Genomic DNA, 12,500 nt, shown 5'->3' with positions numbered 1-12,500 from the left:
GTTGAGCAAGAGATGGTGATAATTTCTAGCTTTTTCAAAAAGAAAGATAAAAACAAGTATACATGGGTAAGAGTGGCAAATGGAAGAGTGGTAGAAAGGGCATTAGGGGATTATGTGTTGATAACTAAAAGAATGTTTGGAAGATTAAAAGACGTCCACGTGTTTAGGGGTATGGCTAACGGTATGTCTGATCATTTTTTGGTGGAAGGAAAATTAGTTGTAACAAAAGAGTGGGGAATAGAGTAGGTGGATGTAAAAGGGAGCTAGTGAGGGTTGAAGAGCTAATAAATAAACGTCAAGAAAGGTTGAAAATGACATGTTGAAGTGAAAGTAAGAGAAACTGGTAATTTAGAGGAGTGGAAGTTAGTAAAAGAATTTTTTGGGGGGATTGCAAGTGATGTGTGTGGCAAGAAGTTTGTTGGAGGCAGCATGAGGAGGGGCAGCGAATGGTGGAATGAAGGAGTGAAGGTAAAAGTGGAAGAGAAAAAGAGGGCTTTAGAAGAATAGCTGCAGAGTAATAGTGCAGAGAACTATGAAAGATATAGAGAGAAAAATGTGGAAGTAAAGCGCAAGGTAAGTGAGGCAAAGATGGTAGCTGACCTGAGGTTGGGTCAGGGATTGGGTTATTCATTTGAAGAGAATAAGAAGAAGTTTTGGAAAGAAGTGAAGAGAGTAAGGAAGGCTGGTTCAAGAATTGAAGAGACATTGAAAGATGGAAATGGAAAGTTGTTTAAAGGAGAGGAGGCAAGGTGGGCGGAATATTTTGAAAGTTTACGGAATGTTGATGATAATAGGGAGGCAGATATAATTGCTGTTGTAGGTGTTGATATGCCAGTGATGGGAGATGAGAAGGAGAGAGATATTACAAGAGAGGAAGTGAAGAGAGCACTAAATGAAACGAGAGTAGGAAAAGCATCTGGTATGGTTGGTGTGAGGGCTGAGATGTTGACGGAAGGGGGTGTGACTGTACTTGAATGATTGGTGAGATTGTTTAATATGTGTTATGTGTTGTCAATGGTATCAGTAGATTGGGTTTGTGCGTTTATTGTACCACTATTTACGGGTAAGGGAGGTGTGCATGAGTTGTAATTCAAGAGGTATTAGTTTGTTGAGTCTAGTTGGAAAAGTGTATGGTAGAGTACTGATTGAAAGGATTAAGGATAAAACAGAGAATGCAATCTTAGAAGCACAGGGCGGTTTTAGAAGAGGTAGGGGTTGTATGAATCAGATTTTTACAGTTAGGCAGATATGCGAGAAATATTTAGCAAAAGGTAAGGAGGTGTATGTTGCGTTTATGGATCTGGAGGAAGCGTATGATAGAGTTGATAGGGAAGCAGTGTGGAATGTGATGAGGTTATATGGAGTTGGTGGAAGGTTGTTGCAAGCAGTGAAAACTTTCTACAAAGGTATTAAAGCATGTGTTAGGATAGGAAATAAAGTGAGCGATTGGTTTCCGGTGAGAGTGGGGCTGAAACAGGGATGTGTGATGTCGCCATGGTTGTTTAAATTGTATGTTGATGGAGTGGCGTGAGAGGTGAATGCTTGAGTGCTTGGACGAGGATTGAAACTGGTAGACGAGAATGACCATGAATGGGAGGTAAATTACTTGTTGTTTGCGGATGATACTGTACTGGTTGCAGACGCGGAAAAGAAGCTTGGCCGATTAGTGACAGAATTTGGAAAGGTGAGTGAGAGAAGGAAGTTGAGAGTTAATGTGGGTAAGAGTAAAGTTATGAGATGTACGAGAAGGGAAGCTGGTGCGAGGTTGAATGTCATGTTGAATGGAGAGTTACTTGATTAGGTGGATCAGTTTGATTACTTTGGGTCTGTTGTTGCAGCAAATGATGGAGTGGAAGCAGATGTACGTCAGACAGTGAATGAAGGATGCAAAGTTTTGGGGACAGTTAAGGGAGTAGTAAAAAATAGAGGGTTGGGCATGAATGTAAAGAAAGTTCTGTATGAGAAAATGATTGTACCAACTGTGATATATGGATCGGAGTTGGGAATGAAAGTGACTGAGAAACAGAAATTGAATGGGTTTGAGACGAAACGTCTAAGGAGTATGGCTGGTGTATCTCGAGTAGATAGGGTTAGAACGAAGTAGTGAGGGTGAGAACGGGTGTAAAAAATGAGTTAGCAGCTAGAGTGGATATGAATGTGTTGAGGTGGTTTGGCCATGTTGAGAGAATGGAAAAGGGCTGTCTGCTAAATAAGGTGATGAATGCAAGAGTTGATGGGAGAAGTACAAGAGGAAGGCCAAGGTTTGGGTGGATGGATGGAGTGAAGAAAGCTCTGGGTGATAGGAGGATAAATGTGAGAGAGGCAAGAGAGCGTGCTAGAAATAGGAATGAATGGCGAGCGATTGTGACGCAGTTCTGGTAGGCCCTGCTGCTTCCTCCGGTGCCTTGGATAACAGCGGAGGTAGCAGCAGTAGGGGATTCAGCGTTATGAATCTTCATCTGTGGTGGATAACGGGGGAGGGTGGGCTGTGGTATCCTAGCAGTACCAGCCGAACTCGGTTGAGTCCCTTGTCAGGCTTGGAGGAACGTAGAGAAGAGAGGTCCCCTTTTTTTGTTTCATTTGTTTGATGTCGTCAACCCCCCAAAATTGGGGGAAGTGCCTTGGTATATGTTGTGGATGTTTGTATTTTTCCCCATTTCAATTAATTTTCTTTGGAAGAGCTAATGAAAGTATAGCCAGAGCTGCTATAATTACAACAGAACTTTTGCGAGGGTACAGCTGTAGTCTCGTAAAGTCAGGTGTTACCGTGTATTTGATTTTGCTGTTTTGTCTTTAAATGCATTTTTTGATTATACTCACACTTTATATATATATATATATATATATATATATATATATATATATATATATATATATATATATATATATATATATATATATATATATATATATATACATACATACATATATATATATATATATATATATATATATATATATATATATATATATATATATATATTCATATATATATATATATATATATATATATATATATATATATATATATATATATATATATATATATATATATATATATATATATACATATATATATCATAACTTTTATCCAACCTTCCGTCTGAGGAAATCCCTGATACCTGCCGTCTGCCGCACGTGCCCGCGTGTGTTGTGTGTGTGGTCGTGTTTATTTGACCATGTGGATGTTGCAGAAGCTCAAACTTACAGGCTGACATGAGTGTCGATTCATAGTTTATACAATGTTTATTCTAAAGTTGTTACTCAACTTAAGATACTTTATCTTCTGTATTCGCTAATTTTTATATAATTGATTTATTTCCTTATTTCCTTTTCTCACTGGGGTATTTTTCCCAGTTGGAACCGTTGTGATTATAGACTCCTACTTCAATAGTAATAGTATTAATAATTTTGCACGGTAGTTGATGGTCTATCTAGTTTAACAATGAGTTGTAATACAGATCACGTAAATATGGGAGAAAGTAACATTCAATAAAAGAAAAAGCGATAAAAAAAATAATAACAATGTTGAAATATATATTACCATGATTTGGAAGAAAATAGATTGAAGGAATAAAATTTCTTTCTGCTTCTCGTGTTTTCAGGTTATCTACATGGCCAGAAATCCAAAGGACGTCATTATATCCTATCACCATCATTGCAGGATCAACGCAATGCACGATTTCGTTAGTTCCTTTGAAGATTTCGTACAGTATTTTGTTGACGATGACTGTGAGTAAACTACGCTGTAAAGCATTTCTTGATGAACTAACTCCGGACGAAAAGGATGAAATCAATAACACTCCTTATAACATAAATCTTTAGAGGATCATTCACTATCATCCCCAAACACAAAAATCTAAACAAAACAATTAACACAAACATGTTCAATAACACCTAGAGAATTGTACAGATTTAGACCAGTTATATTAGGCAAAAGCTAGAAATGTCAATAATACCGACGAGAGAAAACTTTCTAATAAAATCAATTTGTTTCCATTTCATCTGTGACCTAATTTAGTGAGTGATTAGTCAACAAATTGATAATAGGGAACTGATGAAATCTACTGAGCCTCATTTTATATTCAACTTTATTTCTTACCCGATGAATTTGATTATCTAGCTTGACAATATACCTTATATTAAGTGTAATTATAAATTGATTTTATTGGTATTTAAATGGACCTCGAATGATGGTAATTTTTTACCTATAATAGTATGTTTGAACTTAATTATTTTGAAGAAAAAAATATATCCCAAATGCTACATAGGTCTGACACATCTGATTCCTCTTCAGTATTATACGGGCCATACTGGCTTCACCTAAAGGAAGCTATGGAGAGGAAGGATCATCCGAACCTACACATTGTGTTCTTCGAGGATATGAAAACCAATCCGGTGGGAGAACTGAGTAGGCTTAACATATTCCTTGGCACTAATCTGACAGAGCCACAGCTGGAAAACATAGCGAAATATACCAGTTTCAGTGAGATGAAGGTCAGGATGGAGGCTTCAGGTTTCAATGAAGATGTCCTGCCAACGTTTAAAAAAGATGTTATCAGGGATGAGGGTGGTTTCTTCAGAAAAGGTAATAGACTACCGTTATTATTATTATTATTATTATTAATATTATTATTATTATTATTATTATTATTATTATTATTATTATTATTATTATTGTTGTTGTTGTTGCTAATGTTGTTAATTTTGTTGCTGTTGTTGTCGTTGCTGTTATCATCATCATTATTATTATTTTTATTATTATTATTGTTATAATTATTTTTATTATTATTATCATTATTAATATTATGATAATTATTATTATTATTATTATTATTATTATTATTATTATTATTATTATTATTATTTGTTAATCACAATCTACAGAGGTTGGTGGTTTATAGTGTGGAGTTCCGGGTTCCAGCTTCATTATTATTATTATTATTATTATTATTATTATTATTATTATTATTATTATTATTATTATTATTATTATTATTATTATTATTATTATTATTATTAGTAGTAGTAGTAGTAGTAGTAGTTGTTGTTGTAAAAGTTAAGTAATTGTTTTCATTATCATTTCAATTATCTTTGTCATTAGTTGTAGCAGCAGTAGTAGATGTACTATTAGTAAAAGAAGGATAAGCAGAAGATTATTATTATCATCATTATTCTTTATATCCACAGGTGAATCAGGGACCTGGAAAGAAAAACTGACTCCAGAATTGGATGAAAAGGTTGATCGCTGGATACAAGAACATACATCAGATCTAGGAGTGGATTTTAGATTTGGTGTTTAATATTTTCTAGTGATTGATCCCAAGTTTTATGCTGTCATTTCCCCCTGCAGCCATCTCAACCATCCTGATTTCCCCTTTCATGGGCATGAGGGAAAGAGTTGTCGAAACACTTTGTGACATGTACTGATTTATTTTTAAATGTTTAATTATCCTGAAAAGCATATAGTTACATCTACAACAACCATACTCTCTCTCTCTCTCTCTCTCTCTCTCTCTCTCTCTCTCTCTCTCTCTCTCTCTCTCTCTCTAAGACATGATAAAATTCATCCGAGATTTCTTTTCCACTGGTAGCTTAAAATTTCCAACCCAACGGGGGAATATCCCCTAGTTTGGGAATTGCTGTTCTACAGCAAAAGGTGGCTGGTCAATGCTCATAGTTTCTTATGATGAATTAACTGCGTTGTTATATTCAATTGAGTTATCCAAACCAGATACAGTATTTAAATCGACTGTCCTTTATCTTTCATACCAAATATAGGCGGATGACTCAGGGATTTATCTTATAATAAAAATATTCTACTTTCCCAATATTATATTATCAGAAATCATGTTTTATATTCCTTTTAGTTTTTCCTTTAATTTTCCCTACTGAGAAGGATCATTTAGATAAAATAAGATATCCTTCTACTACATCATCGACTCAATATCAAAGCCCAGTATGGTATGGGCATTGTTGTGAGTTGTTAAAGGCACCCACTTCTCTTACAGGTGAATAAGATCTTACAAATTTCTTCAATGTATCAAGCAAGATATATGCACAAACTCATAAACGCAAACACATCTAAACACCAGCATGTATATTCACACAAGCATGCATACACACACACACACACGCATATATATATATATATATATATATATATATATATATATATATATATATATATATATATATATACATATATATATACATATATATATATACATACATATATATATATATATATATATATATATGTATATATATATGTATATATATATATATATATATATATATATACACATATATATGTATATATATATATATATATATATATATATATATATATATACATATATATATATATATATATATATATATATATATATATATATATATATATATATATATATATATATATATATATATATATATACACATATGACCCGATCTGGGTCGTATTGGGGTTCAATCAATTTAGGAAAGTACTAATGGAGGAGGATTTCATGCACAAATAATACCCGAGTGGATCGTTTTACAACTACTATATTCTCGTAAGTTTACAAGGGCACCTTTGATTATGATTACGTTAGGTTGTTAAGAAAATACCCTTAGGAAAATGGTACTTGGTTCGGCACACATGCTTGGCCCCTGTTTCCTTCGCTACACACTCTCTGGGCATACGAGGAAGACTGTTTCCCCATGGGTTCCTTTACTCAAGGCCCCATAACATTACGTTGCTCTGCCTGATCATGATTGGTTGTTCTACCTCATCGTTCTTCAAGAACCAATCGGGAGGTGGTCTAGTGACGCCTGACCTGTGACGGTCTTTTTGTGAGTGCCAAGACACAGCCTAACTGATTTTATTTGTCACCAAGAAAAAAGACGGTTGGCGCGTAATCAGGTTCTTTTGAATTGATTAATTAAATTTGGATAAATCAACAACAACCAATGGAAAAAGGAATATAGAAAGAAAACTCGCAAAAGGAAACAATTTGATTTACAACTACTCAAAGATCAACGTTTCTTGATTGAGTACTTGGGAAGCACAGAATTGAACAAAGAAAATATCTAATTAAACTACACTTCAGCAAATAGGGGAAAAGCCAAGAAAACAGACAAATAATACTTAAAAGAAATGATGGTACTCTTCACAGCAGTTCTTGACGGTTGAGGAACGTAGATATTTCAGACCTGGGCGCTTCGTGGTTGGTAATAACGACAGGGGTCTGCTCGTTCTGACATCTCGGACAAGTCGTAAGGCTGGTCACGTCTGCATTCTGGTCCTTACGTTCTCTCTCTTTCTCTCTGCTTGTTCTCCTCTCGTTCTATCTCTCGTCCTCTCTCTCTCTCTCTCTCTCTCTCTCTCTCTCTCTCTCTCTCTCATTCTCTTTTTCGTACTCCTTCTCTCTCGTTCTCTTTGAAGTTTATATACCGCTGTATGGGAGGGGCTAACTATGGACAATTCCATATAAGGAAATTTTCTCCTTTCTTCATCCTCATTGGTTTTCCTTAAAACCACGCCTCTTTGATCACATCTTCCCGAACGCTCTGCTGGTTTAATCATGATCCATATGGTGCTGTAATTGAAGCGAGGCGTGTGTTTACCTTCCGTTAATGTACATTCTCCGGCGACAACAGGCTCTCCTTGCCCTTCCATAAAACTGGCTCCTCGAATTGCTACAACAGACGATCGTTATGCCCAAGGTCTGCTGATCTGGGCACATCTAATAAAAATTTTGACCTCAATCATCGGCGATGACAGTTTTTGGTAAACACTAGCGTGACCTCCTCTCTCTGCATCTTAAGAGTAGGAAATTTACATGTTTTAACATTCTTTCCTATATTATTCTATCCACCTATGACACGTCCCTCTAAAAGAAAAAAAAAAGGAAAATCTAGTGATTTTATCTTTTTTTTAAACGAAATTATCAAGGGAGAAAAACACTTATCCCTAAACTGAGAAACAATTACTTCATTACTCTCGCATCACGTAACTAAACCAAAACACACACCTACTTGTTGATGGAAAAACAAAAAACAAAAAGAAAACAAACGTCCATATCATCCTGAAAAAATCTCTAGAAAGACTGTCGGCTATTACATTATTTTTTCCCTTTATATGAACTATCTCTAAATCGTATTCTTTTAATTCTAAACTCCAACACATGAGACGTTTATTCTTTTTCTTAAACCTATCTAGGTAAACTAACAAACTGTGATCAGTATACACAGTTAAAACATGACCACTACGTACATAAATCTCAAAATGTTGTAAAGTTGTGACTAAGCTAAACAATTCCTTCTCAATAGTTGAATAATTCTGCTGTGCTTTATTTAACTTCTTCGAATAATAAGCTACAGGGTGCTTAGCCCCGTTCACTTCTTGCAACAGAACTCCTCCTATGCCAATATCACTTGCATCTATCGCTAAATTAAATTCCTTTCTAAAATCGGGCAACATTAGTACGGGCTCGTGAATCATTATGGCCTTTAACTTATTGAAAGCTTCGATACATTTATTATCAAATACAAAACTTCGTCCTTTCATGATTAGTTATTGGAACACTTATTTCTGAAAAATTAGGAACAAATCGGCGGAAATATGAAATCATTCTGATGAATCTCATTGCCTGTTTTTTACTGGTAGGGATTGGGAAGTTGATGATAGCCTCTATGTTCCCATCTTTTGGACAAATCTTACCTAGACCCATTTTATGACCCAAATATGTGATCGAGGTTTTTCCGAATTCACATTTCTTCAGATTTAAAAAAGTTTTGCTTTTTCAAGGACTGCTAATACTTTAGCTAAAATGCGTAAAGGTTGCTCCCACGTATCTGAAAATATTACAAGATCATCCAAATACACGACACAGTTATCAATTCCATTTAAAACTCTATTAATTAATCTTTGAAAAGTACTCGCTGCATTTCGTAGACCAAAAGCCATAACTTTGGGTTCATAACTACCGAAAGGTGTTATGAAAGCAGATATTTTCTGTGCTTGACTAATTAAAGGTACTTGCCAATAACCTTTGGCCAAATTTAGTTTAGAAATAAACTTGGCGTTTCCTATTCTATCTAAACAATCTTCTATCCATCTTCCTTCTTAACAAGAACTATTGGAGAACACCAGTCATTTTCGCTAGGAACAATCAAATCATTGTCTAGCATATACTTAATTTCCTGTCGGACTGAATTAGCTTTTTCTGGGCTTAAACGATAAGGACTTTGTCTAATGTGTTTTGTGTCCTGCAACTCAATATCGTGTTCTAGGAGATTAGTTAAACCTAATTGTAACCAACAGTTTCTGGATAATTTGAAAACACATTGAATAATTCCCTTCTTTTTTCTTCCTCTAAGCTAGAATTAAACAACGTGAAATTATTAAGAACATCAAAGTTCTTCTCAAAAGTAATCTCTCTCTGCAACACGGTTACAACTGGCATTGGACGTTCATTATATTTCTTTAGCAAGTTGATGTGCAACCACTTAGCTCTACGCCTACCCATATCAATTAAGTAATTAAAATTTCCCCTTTTATCTATGATAGGAAATGGACCTTCGAACTTATAAGATAATGAGGGACCTTCTTTCTGGACTAATACTAAGACTTTATCACCCACATGGAAAATTCTGTCTTTAGCTTTAAGATCGTACTTCCTTTTAGTTCCCCTTGACAGTTGCTCTCATTTTCTTTGGCCAACTGCCAGGCTTTCCTTAAATCCTCTTTGTGATCTTCAATATTCTGTATGTAATCCTTTCTACTTTCTTCTTGCATTAACTTACACTTTAAAATTTCTAAAGGTCCTTTGGCGGTGTGACTGAACAACAAATCAAAAGGACTAAATCCCGTGGTGTCATTAGGAGCTATTCGTAAAGCCAACAAGACAAAAGGTAACTTTTCTTCCCAATCATGTTCGAAACTATTACACAACTTCCTTGAGCAACTTTTCAACGTTTGTTGAAAAAGTTCAACAATTCCTTGTGATTCAGGGTGGTACGGGGTGGAAGTTACAAGTTTAATCCCTAACTTTTTCATTTTATCTCTGAAATACTTTGATACAAAATTGGTACCATTATCACTCTGTATAACGCAAGGAAGTCCAAATTTAGAGAAATGGTTCAACAAGCGTTTAACTACAGTTTTTGCATTGCAATTTCTTACTGGGATTGCTTCTGGATATCGTGTTAGTCTATCAATGATTGTTAATAGATAGATATTCCCTCCCTTACTTCTGGGTAAAGGGCCTACTATATCAATTACGACATTCTCAAAAGGTTTTCCTACCAATGGAATATTACATAACAGAGCCCTGGGAATTATTTTAATTAGGTTTGCCAGCCATTTGACATTCGTGACAACTTAAAACATATCTCTTCACATCACTTTTCATTTTAGGCCATTGGTACGTTTTACTTATACACTTGAATGTTTTATTTACTCCTAAATGTCCTTGTTCATCATGTGCTAATTTCAAAATTGATTCACGAAGTTTCCTACGAGTTACTAATTGCTCTATGACCTCTTCTTTACTACCTGTCTTAGGACGAACATAGCGACATAAAAGTTTGTCTTTTAAACTAAATGTTTCCTTACAAACATTTTCAGGTTCATCATGCAATTCACATTAAGAAATTCGAGTTAATGTTTCATCTTCCCTCTGCATCTTTCTAACTTATGCTTATTCAATATGCTAGTTTGTGAAACACTACAGCTGCTATTACTTGGGCCTATTACATTGTCTATCTGTACATCACTTTCAACAGCTACATCATCATCTCTGCTCACATCATCAACATCGATAGAGTCGGTTTCCTCAGCTACACTCGTGCTAAGATCATCATCACTACCTCTATTACCTACGTTCGAATCCTCGAACAACCTATGACCGTAGTCAATATCTGTATCTAATCCTGACCTAGTTACTATCATTTCAGGCACTTGAACTTCACTTAAAATAGGATTCACACACTTGGAGGTAGTTAAATCGTTACCAACAATAATGTCAACGCCGTCTACGGGCAAGGTATCCACGACTGCTAGTTTTACATCTCCTGACACTAACTGACTTTTCAATTTCATCTTTAACAAAGGATAAACTACTCAAGTGTTCGGAAACCCACATAGCATAACTTTTTCTTTCATGCTGATTATTACATTCCTTGGTACACTCTCTCCTAACGAGTGATACGGCCGCTCCCGTATCCCCAGGCAAAACTACTTCCCTTGAATCACCTCCCTTAAGAGAAGAAACTAAACCTTCAGACAAAAATTCACCATATTGTTTCCTAGTTTCTTTCAAGAGACTATTCCTTCTTGAAGAAAGATTATTAACTAGTGACATAGGTTTCTTCAAATTCGTACTTTCTACTGTGCAATTCATAGCTATATGCCCTTTCTTATTACAAGTGTAACAAGGGACCTCTGAATTACTGACTGCCCATTGGCTCCTACAGAACCGAGAAATATGACCTTCCTTTCCACATGTGTAACAATAATAATAATAATAATCCCTGCTCCTAATATCGTTATTGTTAGAACTACCTTTACTATGTTGTACCTTAATTGATAAAAGATCGTTTTTCTTTTTACTGCCACTTAAACCATGTGTGAGACTGTACTCGTCTGCTAACCTCGTAGCATCGGCAAAAGATGTTTCACGCCTATCTTCTATATATAATTTGATGTTTGGGGATATGTTATCTTTAAAAATTTCTAACAAAACTAAGTTCTTGAGATCTTAAAAAAATATCGACTTCAGCAGAAGTCAACCAATCACAAAACGATCTTTCTAACTTCTTTCCGTACTCCACATAAGTACTAGTATCATGTCTTCAAACTTCTAAACTACTTACGGTACGCCTCTGGTACCAGTCTGTATGCACTAAGTACGTTTCTTTCACAGTATCATAATCTTCACTTTCATCCTCAGACAAACAACTATACACAGAATGTGCTTTACCACTTAAAACTGATTGTGAATACAAAGTCCACTGTTTTTTGGGAGAACCTACTCTGTTCATTAACTTTTCAAAAGACATAAAATATTTCGTAACATCTTCCTCATCAAATTTCGGTATAAGTTTGAGCACTGCACTCATATCTAAACTATCAGTGTCACTATTTAAAGATGAATTACTCCCTGATCTGCTACCTGACCGTCTGTTATGAAGAGTTTGTCTTAAACGAGCCATTTCTAACTTATGCTTATGCCGTCTTTCAATTTCTTCTCCCTTTCTTTAATTTTCTTCTCTTTCAGCTGCTCTTTCGTTTCTCTCAAACACTTCCTGTTCTCTCTTAATAACATACTCACGGAGAGCATCGCCATCTACACCATGAAGTTCACCTGAATCTATCAAATCTCTCGTAATCTCACTCATTCTGCTTCTTCCTATATTCTCCCTGTTTTCAATTGGTTATGTTGTCGAAAATCCTGGCAAGGCTGCCAACTGTTACGATCCTCGTGAGGATCGAATCAGGTTCTTTTGAATTG

General features: G+C 35.3%; 2 protein-coding genes across 3 annotated transcripts in view; one reads left to right on the top strand and one right to left on the bottom strand.

Moving 5' to 3' along the window:
* The window catches only part of LOC137623811 (sulfotransferase 1C4-like), a 54,642-nt gene extending 49,093 nt beyond the window's left edge, over nt 1-5,549 (top strand). For both annotated transcript variants that reach the window (XM_068354624.1, XM_068354625.1), the window contains 3 exons: nt 3,606-3,732; nt 4,298-4,588; nt 5,191-5,549. In XM_068354624.1, coding sequence (XP_068210725.1) covers nt 3,606-3,732; nt 4,298-4,588; nt 5,191-5,303 — 531 coding nt within the window. In that variant the 3' untranslated portion in view covers nt 5,304-5,549. The remainder of the gene's footprint in view (nt 1-3,605; nt 3,733-4,297; nt 4,589-5,190) is intronic.
* A 3,547-nt stretch (nt 5,550-9,096) lies between these two features.
* On the bottom strand, nt 9,097-12,387 carry LOC137623573 (uncharacterized). The gene is made up of 3 exons (XM_068354404.1): nt 12,321-12,387; nt 10,732-10,866; nt 9,097-9,293 (listed from the first exon to the last, which is right to left on the bottom strand). Exons 1-3 carry the CDS (start codon nt 12,385-12,387, stop codon nt 9,097-9,099), a joined length of 399 nt encoding a protein of 132 aa, XP_068210505.1.
* Between the last annotated feature and the right edge of the window lie 113 nt (nt 12,388-12,500).

Source organism: Palaemon carinicauda, chromosome 30 (assembly GCF_036898095.1).
Source record: "Palaemon carinicauda isolate YSFRI2023 chromosome 30, ASM3689809v2, whole genome shotgun sequence".
NCBI lineage: Eukaryota > Metazoa > Arthropoda > Malacostraca > Decapoda > Palaemonidae > Palaemon > Palaemon carinicauda.
The sequence above is the reverse complement of the archived record's forward strand: the minus strand, read 5'-3'. Positions and strand labels throughout refer to the sequence as shown.

What these genes read in the sequence shown, in the direction of transcription:
- LOC137623573 (XM_068354404.1), bottom strand. Translation starts at nt 12,387, where the DNA reads ATGAGTGAGATTACGAGAGATTTGATAGATTCAGGTGAACTTCATGGT. An exon ending in TGTAGATGGCGATGCTCTCC is followed by an intron (nt 10,867 to 12,320) that starts GTGAGTATGTTA and finishes ATTCGAACGTAG; the next exon opens with GTAATAGAGGTAGTGATGAT. An exon ending in AGACAATGTAATAGGCCCAA is followed by an intron (nt 9,294 to 10,731) that starts GTAATAGCAGCT and finishes GGTTACAATTAG; the next exon opens with GTTTAACTAATCTCCTAGAA.